Here is a 19036-nt window from a genome sequence, read left to right on the forward strand (position 1 = left end):
ATGATATATATATATATATATATTTATATATATATATTTTCTTGCCCCAGTTGCCCAGCGTTTTTCCAGACATGTCAGATTCAAACTCTATTCAAACATAATTTCAGCTAGCTAGCATAGATGAAGAGAGAGACGTGACGCAGGGAGAAAATGAAGAAATGTACATGATGGTTAACAAAATGTTGTCACCCTTCAGGCATATTAGATATATGTTATTTTGACAGCTACAAAAAACTAGATATACCATTATAATTATTCACAGAAGATTGTGACAATTTAATTACACACATCAAATTTTCATGACTTTTCCAAAACTTTAAATATTTTTTTTACTGATTCTTTGACTGATCCAGGCCTGGAAAATGTGATTATGAAATTCCATGACTTTTTCAGGGTTTCCAAGACCATTGAAACCCTGGTCAAAGGATGCTAAATAAGTTTTAAGTAATAATGTAGATTGTGCTTGGGATCAAAGCTGCAGTTTGTATTAAAGAATTGTCTAAATTTTCGTTTTACACAATATGCTAAAGTGTAACTTTCCTAAATAAAAATATATATATATTTGTCAGACGACATTAATTACATAGACCTGACTAATCATGCTTTGAGAAGAAATAATTTAACATTTTGCTCCCTGGGGTCCAAAGGGACCCCTGTCAGTAGTCCCTGTATTTTAAGGGACAATACATTAATATGTACATACATGTGTACATATACATGTACAAACACACATCAAACAATATATAAAGATTTCATATGTTGTGTATCTAAACAAATAATAATGGTTCATAGGCTTATTACACCGAATAGCACATTGACTAACAAATAAAATAGATACAATTGCAAGCAGACAACCAATTACCAAGAAAAACGAATACAATATATATATATATTCGAACACTCCATATTAAGACCCTCTTTCCTCATTATAGGATTATTATAATCTTTATCTCTTTAAGGGATCCATTAATTTGTCAGCAACTCCCGTACATATTGGGTCCAGTTTGACCATAATTTCACAAATGTATTCATTCAATATACAATATTATCCATTATTTATTTCAATATTATCTAGTAGTTGTATACATTTAAATGTACTTTATTGATCCCAAAAGTGAAAACAATAAATGAACAACAATCCATGAAATTCACATGTTGTAAAAAATAAAATTCCAGTCAGTGAGGCTTTTACAGACAGTCAGCAAAACTGCTTTTCAGAATAGCAACAGAGACAAAGAAGCTATCTCCTCTCCGCTTTGAATATGGATAAGAGAAAACCAGTCTGTAGTAACCATCAGGCAACAAAAGGTAATTGAGAGCACACCTTGGAGACACACCCAGCCAGCAGTCACTATTATTCTCATTTAAATAGAATTAAAGGCGTCTCATTTACAAGTAGATCTTACTGTTTGTGGTCACATCGTCCCACAGCTCCACATTCACTCAAAGAAACTCAAATCCCTGGAAGTCCACAGTTTTATAGAGTCACTTCAGTGATTTCTCCCCAGGCTGTCTGTCTCACAGCAGTGTCAGTGCGTGAAGAAAGCTGCCCTACAGGTTCTACTTGATTCCTGCGGCGACTCTGGCAGTGTTGCTCAACCTTTGTGACTGAGTGTTTCCTGGGAATAGATGTTTACAGGGGGTAAAATGGAGAGAAGAAGCTGACAGTGGGAATCTGTGTGAGGACAAGCAGATTTTATGAAGAGAGCCACCAGGTAAAAAATGCTCTGTATACTTTTCTTTTATCAGTATCCACCTCTGTTTCTCTTCAGCTGGAATGTTATGTCTCTCCCACACGTTTCCTACCCTGTCTCTGTGGCTTATTTTCTATCACATGTGTCTCTCTGCGTCTGTTCTCAGCGCAGGGGGACAGTGGGGGCTGGACATGTGTGTTTTTAATTGGCCTTCCGATGAAAAAGCTGTTTCCTGTGTACTGTGGGGCTGAGGGTGGGTAGTGATTTCAGGGACTGACTGAAAGCAGAGGCTCCTCCTGTTAGCATCTCAGACAGGATGTGTGAATAGAGACCGGGCGACTCTCAGCTTCACACACACATATATACTGAGTGCAATCTAAAGAGAAAGAGCAGGCCTGACTGATGACTGAAAACTCATATCTACATAGGGATGGATAAGGATGGCGGCAAGCCAAAGACCTTTGTGTCTACTTTCCGGTTGGCCCTCAGGCCTCAAGCCAGAACCTTCTGTGTGGAGAAGAAGAAGGAGGATGGACTGGATACCAGTAAAAGGACATTAATGGGAAATAACAAACTGGGTGTCTCATCAGCAACAGGTAAAGACTATGAGAAAAGCAGGACAGTTGCTTTTTAATGTGTCAGTGTTAATGCTAATGAACTAGACTCATTGTTTATTGTTGCAACATGACTGGAATGTATTCATAACATTTACCACAGTTACACCCCACACAGAGCCTCAGCCAGTAGTGCCTCCAGAAAAGTTTCCCAGGGGTGGTCAGATGGGGTCATAACTAAATTTCAAGAATTATTATGCTGCTTAAGTATAAAGGCTAGTTTAAAACTAAGGAAATTGCACATGTTGATTTCTTATTTTACAGTTAATTTTACAAATGATCTCCATAGACTAATGCCAATACAATAATATTCTGACTTCCACAACAATCCTTTTTCAGTGTGTTATATAACTTTACACGTCCGAGGTGATTCATTGTACTTCCAATGGGCTGGTTATCCTTTTCCTCCCAAAGACAAATAAAGCTTTAATTCAAGGAGCAAAACATTTACTGGGAACAAGCCATCTCATGTCTAAGAACACCCCCACACACCCCCATCCGCCCTTGCAAGTCACTTATGCACATATTAGGCATATGTGACTTGCAAGAGGGGAATGGGGGTTGGGCAGGTGATTGTATCAGGGGTAGTTGGGAGACATTTTCCTTGAGGGCTCTCTACCAGAAAGGAATCTCTTAATTAAGGTCAGGGGGAAAAGTTGTGGTTTGAGTTAAAATGAATAAGTTCTGTCAATAAAGGCATTTTACACAAAAAATTTCTCCCATGTGTGTATCAGGGTGGTCATGCCCCTCCACTCTGGCCACCCCTTGGTGGCACCCCTGGCCTCAGCCTTCTGCAGGCACTTCATGTTTTAATTCAAAGTGTCCTCATACAACCTTTCATATGAATATTTGGGCTGTCAAATGACTATTTTTAAAGTTGCGATTAATTGCTGAATTTAAATAATTAATCGTGATTAATCGCACTTTTAAATCCATGTTTAAAATTCCATTATTTTGCATTTAGATTACTTTTAGATTAATTTATTTCATATCATTGCTGCACTGCTACAAGAAAATTATCTAGAAACTATGACTTAGAGGTAGGAGACAATTTCAAAGTGCTTACTCTGTGAAATACAGTGATTTTTGTTTGTTTAAAGACTGCAGAAAATTTGAGAAATATACAGGAGTTCATGTAGACCTACAAACCGTGCAGCACATTTCAATAAAATGAATAAGAAACAAAAATACTTGATAGCTCGATTAACTTTGAGGTTAGTTGAAAACTGAGGGACACGAGACTGATTAAAGAAAAACTGATGAATCAGTAATTGTTGTACTACGACATGCCCCAAGCATCTAACTAAAATAAAATTCCTCACCATTAATGGTCTGCAGTCAGTTGCTGCCCATTTAGCAAGCACTGAAAACCCTCCTAGATTTTGTACAAGGGTCCATGGCTATTCGAACACTCCAAATAGTGCTTTGCAGGCTTTACTGACGTCAGCAGTTGCCCTCTGACATCAGTCGATTAGCTGCACCTATGTTCAGCTCGTTGGTGGTAGCCTCAAACTCACAGTACTTTGTTGATATTTAAATTCTGTCAGACAAAAGGTACATATTACTTTTGACATGTCCACTGAGCTGCCTGGGTTTTTTTTAGTGAAATGAGCTATTCAAAATCTTAGTCATTATTTTATTTTATTTCATGTCATTATTGTCCATCACTGCAGCATCCGGGGGCAGGAAGCTGCTGCAGTGGCTTGACTAGGGTACATCTAAGGGACAAAATCACAGAACATGATCAATACCCTTAGTAAATATCCAACTGATTAGTGCTCCAAAAATGATGTTATGTACTTAACGTAAAGTTACATAGGTTAGATTTCGGCAAGTACACAGATGTAAGTTCCGGTTGGTCAAGTAAAGTTACATAAGCCCTTTTTAAACAGGAATTGTGCAAATTTGCAGGAAAGCCCAATCAGTCTTCTTTCAGCATTGGCAGTATATAAACAAAATCGAGTAGTGCAGCAAAATGCCGCCTACCTACTTTTGTTTATACAGAATGCGCCTTTTTCGGGGCAATGGAGGGCGTGAGCAAGTAACAAAACGTGTAACTCAGTGTGTGACGTAAACAGTGGCGTGGGAGGGAAGCCGCAGCTAGTCAGTCCTTCGGCGATTCTCTTGTAAGTTGGCCCGTTGTTCACTGTCCACGTCATTTGACAGTTAATGGCCTCTTCGTTTGCGAGGGCAAAGAGGGCCCGCAATTCCTTGTCTCCCCAGTTGCTCATCTTCACAGTGTCTGTCAGGTTTGCGTTTCTCTCATGCTACTAGCTGCTCGCTAATTCCTGCTATCAGCTGTTTCCTGTTTATCCACTGCCATTGGGTTGCACGTGCAGCGTCATCAACAGAGCTCCTCAAGTCATCAACAGCCCCTCCCGTGGCGGAAGGCCGCCTCGTTCTGTTTAAAGCAAAAAGGTTTCACCAATATGACTACCCTACGAGACGGAAAATTGGGCACCTCGGATCAACTCACCAATCCGGCTCTGTGTGTCTAAACGCTCGCAGCTTGCCGGCAAAACGGCCCAACATTCGCGGAAAATCTGGCAGTGTAAAAGGGGCTATAGGTTAGCGTTAGGAAAACAAACATGATGACAACACACCTTAAAATAACTTGGTTTCACACGGTTACGAACACCAGTCTCCCGGGGGAAAGTCCAGTGTTGTTTAACCCATCTACCATCTCAACCTACATCCCTAACATCATGGACTTTCAGTCTTTAAACTACTTTCTTATTGTACTCCTGTCAGCACATTGGTCATGTGGTTGCAGCCCTCAGTTACATGGATTATATATGAATTGTGGTGCATTACTTTTCATAAACGTATGACAAGCTCATAAGAATAGCATGTACATGTGGGCATTGCAAGGTAGAGCTTTGATCAGGCCCAAAAACAATCAGGCTCGACCATTCATCATGAACATGCATAGTTTCTGTACAAGCACGACATGAGCCTGATCCAGAACAGCAGTTTTGGATGGGATTGAAAAGCAGAGTTTCCACTGTAAAATAAATATTTACAAGCTAAGCCAACAAAACTATTTTCACTGTAGTAACAGACATTTGTGACATGGGGTGGGATTGTATATAGTCTGTCCTTTTGGTCATTCAGAGCAATAGCAGCAGAAGCTCTGGGTGCTCAGTCTGAGGAGATGGAGGAGAAAGTGTGTATTAAATTCATAAACATATACCATATCATGTATGTATGCCAATCATGTTTGGTGGGGAGAATTAAATCCTTAATGCTTTTATTGGTGGGAACAAATGAACATATTCTAAATAATAAAAGGGATGTGTCCTCTGCGTCTCCCCACCCCTAAATCTACACCTATGAAAAGGCCTTTCGGGAAAAACAGGAGGACTGGTATCTGTTAGAGTATACATACATGTAATTATATGGTGAGCTCCCTTGAGGCTTATTGGCTACTTCTCAAAATATTTATTAGGGTGCAGCTCTATATACGACAGGATTAAATGCGCTGTTTTCGTAGGTACTACTGTTGTCAGAAATGTCCTCAGGCACTCAGAGTGACACACACACACACACACACACACACACACACACACACACACACACACACACACACACACGTGGTGGGAAAACCTTGAAAACAACATGTCAAATTCCCCACGCTTGCACTCTTGCAACTGAAACATACTCCAGCAGATACAGCAACAGGTAACTGATTAACAGAGACGTAATGCTGCTCTGCCTGGAGGCAACACAGATGAACACCACACACCCACATCACTCTACAGTTTCAATATTTTCATTTCTCACTATATTTGCATGTACCACATGGTGCGTTTAAAGTTTGATCAGTTAAATCATGCCTGGAGTGGAAAGGCCCCGAACCTTCCACTGAAATATTTGCTAATGACTTTTCCTGATTGGTCAGTGGTAAAGGAAACACTGGTGTACACAGTTTATCTGGAAATGAGCTCCATTGTCCTGAACTTCTCCTCAGAGTCCAGACTGAAAACCATCCAGGCACTTGAATCGCCTCACTTCAAAGAACCACTCAGGGACTGCACGGTCTGTGAAGGAAGTGATGCTACTTTTCAAAGTGTTATCACAGGAAGTCGACCTCTGACCACTTCCTGGCTGCACAATGGTAAATGTCTGATTAACATACCTTCAAAATGTCTACCTCTTGTTCATTATAAGCAAGGATTGAGTCACAATATCCATTATTTAGAAGGAATTTTACAATCCTCAACAGTAAAAACATGTTTGCCTATTGTTATGCTTTTAGGTGAGAGGGTGAAATCAAGTAATACCTCCTTCAAAAATGACGTTACCAGCCTGGCTCTGACACGGTGTTCCCGGAGAGATGCCGGGACGTACACCTGCATAGCTGAGAATACAGCTGGGAAACAGTCAAGCAGTGCTACGTTGCGTATCACAGGTAAAGCAGGGGTCGAGTTAGAATTTATTTGTCCTTAAATGAACCATATTGAATTGATCTGTGTACAGTAAACCTGTTTCCACTCTGTTTTCAAAGAAAAAGCAACAAAGGAAATTCCCAGAACAAGCAAGTCACACAGCGAGGTCACGTCCAAGGCTTCACCCCCCAAAAACACTCAGTTGTCTCCAGCTTCTAAGGGGAAAAGCAAACAGAGAGAAAAAGAAGAAAAGAAAGGTAGATTTAAAACTTTTGTTAAGCTTAATGAAAACAGTTTGTGATGTTACACCCCCTTTTCTTTTTGCTTTTCTTCTTACTACATGTACTTATAAAAAATCTGTTGAAAAAAATGCAAATTAATGGTAAATATGAGGGCAGAGAAGCAGCAAAAACACAAATAGTGACATGTAAAACTGTGTATGACATGCATTTTGTTCACTTCATAAAACATACATCTTTCACCACATGTTTGTGGTTAATGGTGCCTGCCTTTTCATTCAAGAGTGCAATGCATTGGCTGCTGCTGCAACCTAACATGACTGCTCACATGTGATTGGTTGGATACTTTTTAAAACTGCCTATAGCAGCACACACCTGAAGTCCACCTTCTCCTTCAGTCTCCACAGGTGGCAGAGATATCAAACCTCAAACAAAAGTCTCCCCTAGCAAAGGTGAATAGAGGACACTACAACACGTAAGCTTAAATTTTGATGGCATTTCAGTTATGCTTCACTGATGGAACAAACTTCTCCTCAGGGCCTCCTGTGGAGTTTGTAGACCCACCGGAGCAGGTGGAGGTTCGAGTAGGACAGCAGGTCCAGCTGCACTGTGAGTTCAGGAGCAGCTCTGTCCCTGTGGCCTGCTGCTGGATTTGCAACAAAGACAAGGTAATAAAAAACAGTACAAGTTGGTAGATGTTAGGGTTGTTCGATCCATTGAAATGGCAGTAAAGCCTTATGTCTTGATATGTATTCGTCAGGTGGTGAAAGGAGGGCCGAGGATGTCTGTCCGCAGCAGTGAGACGCACAGCAGTGTGGAGATCTCTCAGGCCTGTCCAGAAGACACAGGCTTGTACACTGTCATAGTACAAAACAGAAAAGGCTCTGCACAGCATACCATGTCCTTCAGTGTCATAGGTGAGACTTACTTTGGTCAACAGTTTAGTATTTAGAGTTCTCCAATGAGTGCTCAGATATGAGCCCAACAAAGCAGCATGAGTAGAGGTATTTTGTTCTTATATTTCTCCTCAGACCGGCCCGAGCCACCAGCATCCCAGCCTGTTATTTCCCAGCTGTCCACTCAGTCCCTTGTCCTGTCCTGGACGGGTCCCAGCTACGACGGAGGCACAGCAGTGCTGGGCTACAAAGTGGAGGTCAGACCAGAGGGCTCGAACAAGCCCGAGAGCTGGACTGAACTAACAAGCCGATGTAAAAGCACATCCTATCACGTCCGCTCAGGACTGGAGCCTCTGGGGCAGTACCGCTTCCGTGTCAGGGCATACAACTCAGCAGGGGTCAGCGAACCAAGCCAGGAGTCTGAGATTGTCAAGATGGTGACCACAAGTATGTGATGTGTTGGTAAAATGTTTGAGAAGAGGCTATCTGTCGGGAGGGGTGTGCTTATTTGTCACCTGCTGTGTATTTTTTATGTTAGAGGCAGAAAAGAAGGAAGATCCTGGGTCGTATATCACAGTGACCATTGACACCACACATAAGGCCAAGGACTACTACAATCTGCATGAGAAGCTGGGAGTGTAAGCATCGAGTCTTTGTATTTAAAACAAACTTGACATTCTCATGTCAAACAAAGTAAAGTTCTAATGCCTCTTATTTGTTTTGGATTGAACATTTTCCAGTGGGAAGTTTGGCCAGGTGTTCCGGATGTCCCACAAAGAGACGGGTCAGGTGGTTGCGGCAAAGTTCTACAGAGGCCGAACCTCCAAGGAGAGGGCAGCAGCTCGCAAAGAGATCGAACTAATGAACAGACTCCACCATTCAAAACTGGTCCAGTGTCTGGCTGCCTATGAAACACGCTCTGAGATGGTCATGATCATGGAGTAGTAAGTAACTGAGGAGTGAAAGTTGACTTTGATCAGTATAATTATTTTGTATCTGTTGGTAGGAAGTTTCTTCTGCTGATGTGTGATTTAAGGTTTTTTTTTTGTTTCTGTGGACTGTGAATGAAGTGTGTTTAACAATGATGAAATTAGTTTATTTAAATGCAGTCTGGTGGGTTTGGCGGTAGCAATCTTGGGGCTGTTTCTGGTTAAACAAAAAGGTTGTTAGACACTTAAGATGCACTAATCTGACATTAATCTGAGCCAAACAGTGGCAAAAGCAAGCACTTTTATTGGATGGTGCACCATTGCCCTGAGAGGTTAATTGCAGCCCGTTTTGTGGCTGCCAGCTGCAGCCCTTTCGCTTAATACTGGACCAGTTTAAAAATGATTATTCCCATTTGTCATTTACATTTTTATTTTACATTTTCATCACAATACTCCTTCTGTGGCTTCACTGGCTTCCTGTTAAATACCGTGTTGACTTTAAGATCTCACTCCTCACCTTTAAGGCAATCCCCAACCTAGCTCCTCTGCACCTCTCCGAGCTCTTGCACATCCACACCCCCACCTGCACTCTCAGGTCTTCCTCTTCCATCCACCTCACTGTCCTGCCAGCCCGCGTGACCACCATGGGGTCTAGAGCCTTCAATTGCTCTGCTCCCCGCCTCTGGAAGCCCCCTCCACTTTCAAATCCCGCCTCAAAACCCCTCTCTTTTAAATAGCCTATTCAGATTGACTCCCTTCCATTTGTTGCTATGTTATTATTTTTATGATTTATTTTTATGTTACTTTATTCCTTATCTTGTTGACTTTATTAATCTGTTCTTATTTTCTCTATCGTTGCCTGTAAGGTGATGTCGAGTGTCTTGAAAGGCACCTATAAATAAAATGTATTATTATTATTTAGACACAAAAACATGGAAAAAATATGGTCTGGGTTAAAAATACCAAACTCCCGCTTTAAGGATTGTTTTTGAAACCTGTTACTTGTCGCCCAGTATTGCAGGCGGGGAGCTCTTTGAACGCATCGTGGATGAAAACTTTGAGCACACGGAGCCCACCAGCGCTCGCTACATGCAGCAGATCCTGGAGGGCATGCAGTATGTTCACAAGCAGAAAATCGTCCACCTGGACCTCAAACCAGAGAACATCGTCTGCGTGGACAACACCGGTACAAAGCTGAAGATCATCGACTTTGGCTTGGCTAGTGAACTGGGTGAGTTTGCTTTGTTTTTTGTCGGGTTTTTTTAATAACTTTTTCCGCTGCTCACAAGGGACCGTGAACAAATCACCCAGTGTGTATTCTCATGACAAGTTAAAATCTAGGGAAATCCAGTGGTCCTTATAAGGTGCCAGTCAGTGCTGTGCAGCTTTGTGTACTGGGGAATAAAATATTTCCTGTTATGGTTCATATGAATACATATAAACAAAAATCTTGGCTGCATAAAAGTCTGCATCAAGTTCAACTGAAGTAAATATACTTAACTATTTTGCCAGCCTCTCAATTTGACCATGTTTTTTATGCTGACAACAACACAGCAATATCTACAAAGGATCAGACATTCTTATAAATGCAGAAATAACCACAGATAACATCAAGGAGTGTTGTTTTTCCTAGATATCCACAATGCCCATTAAACAATAACAAGTCCTTAAATAGACAACTGCCTTAACTCAATACATGCCACAAAGCCTGTGGAGCCAATTCAGGCAGTAAATTTGGTGACGCTCCAGAAGCTGCACCCCCAGACTGGGTGGTCTGTTTAGAGATGACTGTAGCTGTCTGTAAATAGGCCAATACAAACAGACAAATGTAAAACAGTCAGGGTGATGTTTTGAATTTCTGCTTTTTACTGTTATCCTGTTCTTCAGAGGAGGGTAAACCCCTGATGGTGATGCATGGTACGCCAGAGTTTGTGGCCCCTGAGGTGATCAATTATGAGCCTGTGGGCCTGGAGACTGACATGTGGAGCATCGGAGTCATCTCCTTCATCTTGTAAGTCAAACAAACGCTGTAGTAGTTTAGACTAAAGCCACAGTAGCATACTCTAAAAGGAAAAAAATGGCAATGGGGATACTTTGTGAAAATGAAAACAGTAATCCTAGAGGGTATATTAGATTTTTCATGAAGTGTGGGACAGAAAAAGGATTTAAGTGACATAAATGCCTGGTGTTTATTCTTAATTCATCCTTTATCTATAGATGTCAACTATGGCAAAGTCATATGAAGATAGTTAAAAGTTAAAGGAAATCATTAACAGTTTAGTTCATGCCAGTTTAATCACATGAAACCAAAATTATTCAACAAATGCAGATTTGGCGCCATCTGCTGGTGACATTGTATAACTATAGTGCCCTATAACATTGATTCCCAACCAGGGGTTCCTGTACCCTAGGAAGTACTTTGGCAGTTACCAGAGAGTACATGGAAATATTGTGTTGTAGCAACTCCACTCACTTTTAATTTGCAAAAACTTTAATAACAATTTGATTAGAAAATTAATATATACAGTATATACAAGTACTGAGTCAGCTGTAGCTTGAACACAGTGTGTTGCGGTGGGGATTGTATGGAAAGTTAGTAAGTGAGTAGAGAGGTCTAAACAGTTAGCTGAAAGTTATATGCAAATGCTGAAAAGTAGCCAAAATGAATGGGTATACGGGTAAAATAGTTCCTAAAGGCACTAGAAATGGCTGAATATAAGTGATGAATATGCAGTTGAAATAGTTAAGTTATGGCTGAATGATTGAAAAAGCTCATCGTCTAGCTTCTGCCACCAGTAGTGCAAATGCTACCAGTGTGCAAAGTTTCAACCAAATCCAGCAGTAGCTCGATGGAATAATAGACTGAAGACAGTTCATTTACCCCTTTAGGTCAGTGTTATAAGTACTATATTTCCCTATTTAATGGGTACAAATCCTGTCTGTGCAGAAACACTGTGTATGTGTTAATTTATTGTTTGTGTCCTAGGCTCAGTGGAGAGTCTCCCTTCCAGGGGAACAACGATGCTGAGACTTTTGCTCTTGTGACTTCTGCCCGCTTTGAGTTTGATGAGGAGAGTTTTGAGGACATCTCCGATCAGGCTAAAGACTTTATCAGCTCCCTGCTGAAAAAAGACAGGAGGTTGGTCTGGTTTTCTTTAGATCTCCTTTTTTAAATGATGATTATGGTGCATAGCAAATTCTCGCCATGATTACCTATATGAGTGATTCTTCAACTGTCGTGAAAAAGAAACACATTTTTATGTTTTTATTTGGTCACACTTAAGTCCAAAAGGAACATACAAAAGAAAAAATATAGATAAGTCATTATTTTAAGTGTGGTTTTTGCTATATTTCCTTTGTCCCTAAGCCAGATTTTGGACATTCAAACCTGCTTAATTTTGAATTTCATCTTGATCTTATATCAACTTCAACTACACGTGACACATAAATCACACTTAAATGTCCAAATAATAAAAAACAAAAACATTTTATATTGTGTATTTTGTGTGTATTCATTGTCAACGCTAAACTGGACAAAAGCTTGGCTGAATCACCGTCTGTTTTAAAAGTGTGAGCCACTGGGATGGGACAGTTTCACATTTTGTCAGTGTGTTATGTGTGCGACCCATCACCAGGAGATTTCAAAAGCAGCAAGTAGCAGTTAGCGGCTCACTTAAGAAGAGCGGCCTAACATATCATGACTTTTTTTTTTTCTCAATGAGACAAACTGTCACTTCCACAACAGTCACTTTCATCACTTCGTTTATTGTGATGGAAAAGACACATGGTGATGGAAATGCCAGTGTTATTCTACTGAAAATATTATACCCATACATTTCTCTAAATATGATATATTATTTAAAAGTTTCCGGACCAAATGGATCATAGTTGGAGAATGACCCATATAGATATGCTAACAAACTGCCTGGATTCAAGAACCTCTTTGTGATACAATTAGAAAGTTTCAAGCTCCTATGAGAAGCAGCTACAAGAGTATTCTCTCCAGTTTATAGTATAACATTATGGGCAGCACACTCCTTGTGACATTTATCAACCTCTGAATATGAATCAGGGAGAGTCTGGGTTTTATTCAAGCAGCAGATATTTCACGGCTGCATCACAGTGAGCTCAGATTTAACAGCCTTTGCTTCTCCCTCTCTATCCACCTGCACTCTAGATGTAGGTTGTCATGTACTGAGGCCCTCGCCCACCCCTGGATGGTCTCTTTCACCCCACTGAACCGCAGACCTACCAAGTCCCTCAATAAGGGGAAGATGAGACGCTTTCTGGCCAGGCGCAAGTGGAAGGTAACTAACCTGAAAAATGACTACAATGCCGTTAGCCCAGCCTCGGACAGATGAACAATTTTCTTATCAGTGCTTCCCTGTGGTGACCTTTCAGTCCATTGTCCTGTTCAGACCTTGAGCTTGGTTATGAGTGTAGTTTGTCATCCAGTGCTATTTGTCCTTTAAACTTCTAGAAAACTGGCAAGGCTGTTTTGGCCCTACAGCGGATGGCTAATCTCTCTAACAGGCCAGACTCTCCTGGCAGCTCCTCAGAGGGTAAGACCGATAAAAAGACACGCACACACACATACACACACAATGCCCTCCCATGTCCTGCAGCCACATACATATGGCAGATGACTCACACTTTCCGATTGTCACTTCAAGTTTACCCTTTTGTGATCTGTAAAGCCTTGTTTCCGTTTTATTCATCATCATCCTCCCTCTCATCCAGAGCCAGGCTGGAGCCAAGAGGCAGAGGAGGCCATCCAGTCGCTGGATAAGCAGCTCCAGAGTGAACCTCGCTTCCAGCAGGCCCTGAAGGACACCACCCTTCCCAAAGGAGCAACAGCTCGGCTAACATGCCTCATCAATGGTACAGTGACAGAACTGTGTTGCACTTCATCAAATAATGCCCCGCCATGTTCTATAAGGGAAGAAGAAAGACAACGCTGTCAGAATAGATCTGATGGCCGCAAGTCATTAACTGGCCCAACTTAAAGCTGCCATGGTTTTATGTTATATAGAGATCAAATTACTATATAATTTTGAAAGGAATTATTCATAAGGACGAATCCACAGATTCCATGTTATACTTCCTTTGTTTAAAGGGGATCTATTATGCTTGTCCTCATTTTCTGTCATATATAAAATGTCATAGTGTCACATTTGTATTAAACATGGCCAAAGTTTCAGATAACAGTGTAAACGTATATAAAAGCAATCACTGAGCATGAGTCTCGTGCTTCAGACTGTTTTGAATGACCCATCTTTAGGTGGCTTTTTGTTAATTAGCTTTGCAGATCATTTGAAATAAAGGACAAAAAAAATGTCAGATTTATTAGTTTAATAAATATTGACTGTGTTTATTAACATATAAAGCTATAACATTTTTAGGATTGTGAAATGTTTTTCTACAGATTTTAGCCGATAAACGCATATAGAGCATGTCCATTATGAACCAAAGCAACAGCAGCAACAGCCTCGTTTTCTTCCAACCATTCATCAAACTAAATCCGCAGTAGAGATCAAATTAACAACAAATCCATCAGGGGCGATTCTAGGATTAGAGGTTTAGGGGTGCACCCAGAGAGCTGCCCGGCCAGGCAAGATAAATTTTACTGTTTTGTACATTTTAACTCAATTTCATTCCCACATTTGTGAAAGAAAAGCACTACACTTTTTGGGAAAGTCTGTGACTAAACCATCAAATCTGATAAAGGTCATTTAAATGCTGAGCCACAGTCTGGGGGAAGACAACTCATTTTGATACAGCAGCTCCTCAACATACACATAAACAGTATGTATGTTTGTGGAGTAAACCAGCCCCCTATAGTGAGTACCAAAAATATTATATTATTATTATTATTGTTATTATTATTATTGTATATTGTATTGTATATTGTATTTGTTTTGTAAAATACTGTATTTTTGTTGTTAAAATATTACGTTGCAACCAAGTACTATATGGTTTTGACACTTTTCTAGCTTGTTAAAAAGGGACATGCAGTAAAAAAAAAAAAAAAAAAAAAAAAAATCTCAAATTTTAGGGGTGCTGGGATTCAATTTAGGGGTGCCTCAAATTTTAGGGGTGCTGGGATTCAATTTAGGGGTGCTTCAGCACTCCCAAAAATGGGCTAGAGACGCCTATGAAATCCATCCATTTTGTAGCAGTTTTGTAGCCATCTGATATTTGCTCTGGCAATTACAGGCTTGCCATGGAAATGGCTGAGTAATATTTTTACTAATGTTGAGCCAGGTGTGCTGTTATACTGATTTGGACACATTCTAAATGTCTTGTTGACCAATGAGATTGCTTAGGGGCAACTACTTGTTGTATAATACCCTTTTTCCAACTGTTGTTTTTTCCACTTTTGCGACAAGCTTTTATCAGATCGTGACAGATTTCTTTAAAGGGTCATCTGCTCCAGGCACGCTACTGCAAGTGTTTACATTATGTAGCCTACACTGCTACATGTAGCTACATGCTAATGTCAGGGAAACAAGTAATCTTGGTTGCAAATGTTGTTACATTGGATCATAATGCTGCTAGAACATTTACAGTTGAGAATATTTTGGTTTAGAAGCTTTTATTGGTGATGATGACTCACAGTAGGAAGTGTCGACAGAAAGGTGATCCAGGCGCTCCCAAAAAATATATAGAAAAACAAGGAAGGAAAAATTAAAAAGCCTTTTATTGTAGTGGCTAAATCATTAAAAGAGCCAACATGTTTTGACTGTAGGTCTTTGTCAGGGCTTTCAAAACATACAATGCAGGTATGGCCCCACCTATATAATGGCAGAAACCAATCAGAGGCCATCACATGACCCATATAATGGCATGACAGCTGAAACAAATAGACAATAATGAAAAAATAACAAGTTAATAAAAAACAGAATGACATGAGATAAGATACCCAGAGGATACCCAATCTTAACACAGGTTGCGAGAAAAATCATGACGCTTGTAAAGAATAATGACAAATCACATTGAACATGTGAAGTCTATATACTCATTGAGACCAGGATACATAAAGGCATCCAGTCGATGGATCCAAAAAGCTTCCCTAAGTTTCTGTATTCTGTCACCCTCCCGACCAAATGTTGTTGAATGCCCTCTATGTGTAATAGGGTATCATTAGCATTATGAAATTCACTGAAATGTCTATCCATGGGGTATGTTTTTGTTCTACTGGTATATTTATTTCGGACAGTAAATAACAAAAGTAGTGAGTGCAGCTATACTCTATTACAATCATTCCCTGGCTGCAAGTACACTGCTACATCTAGCTACATGCTAACGTCAGGGAAACATGTTATCATGGTTGAGGATTATGTACATTTTTTCCCTGATTTCAGATCATATTCTTGCTGGAATATGTCTGGTTGACGATTTTGGTTTAGAAGCTTTTTTGTGATATATTTTTTTCAAAGTATAAAGTGTCTCTATACTCTGTTACAGTCTGCAGTCTGCAGTGACAGTGCAGAAACTCTGACAAACCAAGGCAGACTGGGTTTTTTGGGCAGAGGACTTAAAGAGACACTTAAACGGAACATTTCAGAGAGATGGTGAATACAGGTGTTCCAGCTCAGACAGTATGAGGAAAATGGTGTATGAAAACATGTTCTTGCAGAAAGTATGAAACTTGAAAATTAGCATAATATGTCCCTCTTTATTCTCAACAAAACATGGAAACATTGTGGTTTGATCGGGGGTTAAGTGCTGAACTATTTGTTTGTCATATACATAAACTTTCTGGAGTCTCTGCTGGGTTCTTGACTATGTTCTCACGGTAACGACAAGAGGGAAAAAATGTGTTAACTTGGACAGAGCTAATCTACAACTTCCCCCATTTCTATTCTTTGTGCTGAGCTAAGCTTACGGGCTGAAGGTTCATAATTACTGAACCAACTCTACTGTTCTAAACTTGGTGTTCGTCTTTTTATCTAACTCACTTCCTGTCTAAATTCCAGGTTACCCACAGCCGGAGGTGAAGTGGCTTCAGAATGAGAAGCGGGTGTCTGAATCGGAGAGAGTGACCACTGAGCAAAATGAAGACGGCCTCTGCTCTCTGGTTGTGGCAGATCTGAAGCCTTCTGACTCTGGGGTTTACGTGTGCCGGGCCGGCAACAAGCTGGGGGAGGCAATGTGCTCTGCCAAACTGACAGTGAGGATGTGAACATGAAGAAAACCAGCAGAGGCAACAATTTTAAGATTATCTTCATTTGGAAGGAGACTTCAGAAGCAGACTGATGTGAATGGTTGGATAAAGCCTGGACTTTGACACGTCAGCACACAGATGGACGGTTACTCACTGCCACACAAAAGGCTGCTCACACACAATTTCAAGGCAAAGCGGGTGCATTGTGTTCTTCTACCACCAAAGGATTAAGACAGTTTGGACATGCATACCCAGCGCCACCAGTTACTACAGTGCACTTAAGTCTGTATTCTTTTAATGTGTAGTTAGCATGTTCAGCTACTAATGCACATGGTTTTGTTGTACTGAAATAAGGTGATATCTTTGCTAATGTGGCTGAGCTCAGCACCGTTCACATGACAAGTCACACGAGAATTGTACATTTTGCACATTTTAATATCGTTCAAATGTAAATGGTTTTTAAAGGCATTAACATTAAAGGCTGAATTTGAGAAAAATAACAGCTTACTCGGCTGAAAATTAATGTTTAAAAATAATTAAGTGAAGGTGAGAAAAGTCACACTGCAGCTGTTCAGCACTCACACCCATCCTTACGACCTGTTATTATGGATCCCACTGTGTGCTGTGATTGGTGAGTACTTGACATGTTGACGCAGGGTGAGGGTTAGGGGTAGTACAAGCCGATCTCGAATGCTCTGAGATTCAAGTGGTACATTTACAAGAAAAAAACTCACAAATGTACCAACAGAAAGTTGTGACGTAGTATGAAGAGCGACAGAGACCATCAAAGGAGTAAGATGTAGTGGGTGTGTGGTTTAAGTACAGGACTTCCTCACAGGAAACACGGGTTTGTGTCCAGTGTTAGTTGACATTGGCTGATTTTTAGACGTGGATAACGGATTAGTTTCAGTTTAAGGGATGTATTAAGATGCTGAAAGCAATCTGTGTGCATGAACTTTAGCACAAGACGGTTTGCTGTGTCTCCCAGCACAGCCTCAAGAGCATGGAGGAGATACCAGGAGACAGTCTGTTAGTCGAGGAGAGCTGGACAGGGCCATAGAAGGGCATCAACCCAGCAGCAGGACCGGTATCTGCTCCTTTGTGTGAGGAGGAACAAGAGGAGCACTGCCAGAGCCCTACAAAATGACCTCCAGCAGGCTACTGGTGTGCATGTTTCCGACCAAACTGTCAGAAACAGACTGCATGAGGGTGACACGAGGGCATCGACTAGCATTCGCCAGAGAACACCAGAATTGGCAGGTCCACCACTGGCACCCCGTTGTCCTCATAGATGAGAGCAGGTTCACACTGAGCACACTATACAATGTACAAAAATAGAAATAAATCTGGTCTGGTGCCTTTAAATTAATGACAGAAAGCAGAGATCTCTCATGGTTTGAAAACATTTCATTTAATGTTACGCCAATTTATATAAGTATTCCACTGAGATTCCAGATGACGTGCAAGACAATTCTTACCAACTGTATGATCAAATGACATCATTATGGTATGGCTGAAGCAATGGAGTATTTTATTCTCACAATGTAAACATATTAGTTTCTACCCTGCTGTCCATTTTGGCTTTTCCAGGTACTTTCAGAAACATAAATATCTGAATGTTGAGGTGAGCTCGTTCTTGACTGCAAGTCAAGGTTTTCCAAAGGATTTCATTTCCAGATAAATGTTTCAAAGCTGTAAAACCTTTCTCATGTCAGCTTGATTTACCTCAGTGTCCTATGTGTGTTGCCCTTATTTCCTATTAGTCATTGTGATTGTGTCAATCATTTTCAGCGCCCTGTGCGTCTCAATGTGACAGCTACACTGATAATGTTATAATATATCCTAACCTATTGCACACGTCTCTCTGATACAGTTTACCATGTTTGGTCATTCCTCACGCCACAGTGATTGTGAATTTGTTAGCATATTCTCCCAACCCTGAAACCACAAATATTTAATCCTATGATTTAACAGTTATACAGTCTTTCAATATAGTATCTCACCTTTCCCTTACTGTTAGTTGCTTTTCTAAGCTACATTCATATCAGTCCACAAAACTGTCCACAATATTGGACTTTGCTAAAAAGTTTGACCTTAAAGTGATCTGAG

General features: G+C 40.5%; 1 protein-coding gene across 2 annotated transcripts; it reads left to right on the top strand.

Moving 5' to 3' along the window:
* The first annotated feature begins 1590 nt into the window (after positions 1 to 1590).
* On the top strand, positions 1591 to 18975 carry LOC126399890 (myosin light chain kinase, smooth muscle-like). Of its 2 annotated transcripts, XM_050060215.1 has the most exons (18): positions 1591 to 1715; positions 2123 to 2290; positions 6279 to 6425; positions 6567 to 6719; positions 6816 to 6953; positions 7334 to 7387; positions 7473 to 7603; positions 7696 to 7852; positions 7967 to 8278; positions 8370 to 8469; positions 8572 to 8775; positions 9774 to 9991; positions 10648 to 10771; positions 11747 to 11899; positions 12938 to 13067; positions 13241 to 13322; positions 13501 to 13641; positions 16740 to 18975. In XM_050060215.1, exons 2-18 carry the CDS (start codon positions 2125 to 2127, stop codon positions 16943 to 16945), a joined length of 2616 nt encoding a protein of 871 aa, XP_049916172.1. In that variant the 5' UTR covers positions 1591 to 1715; positions 2123 to 2124; the 3' UTR covers positions 16946 to 18975. The 2 variants fall into 2 exon arrangements, with proteins under 2 accessions (XP_049916172.1, XP_049916171.1); XM_050060214.1 differs by lacking the exon at positions 1591 to 1715 and having other exon boundaries at positions 1971 to 2290.
* Positions 18976 to 19036: the final 61 nt, after the last annotated feature.

This window comes from Epinephelus moara, chromosome 13 (assembly GCF_006386435.1).
Source record: "Epinephelus moara isolate mb chromosome 13, YSFRI_EMoa_1.0, whole genome shotgun sequence".
In the NCBI taxonomy this organism is placed as follows: Eukaryota; Metazoa; Chordata; class Actinopteri; order Perciformes; family Serranidae; genus Epinephelus; species Epinephelus moara.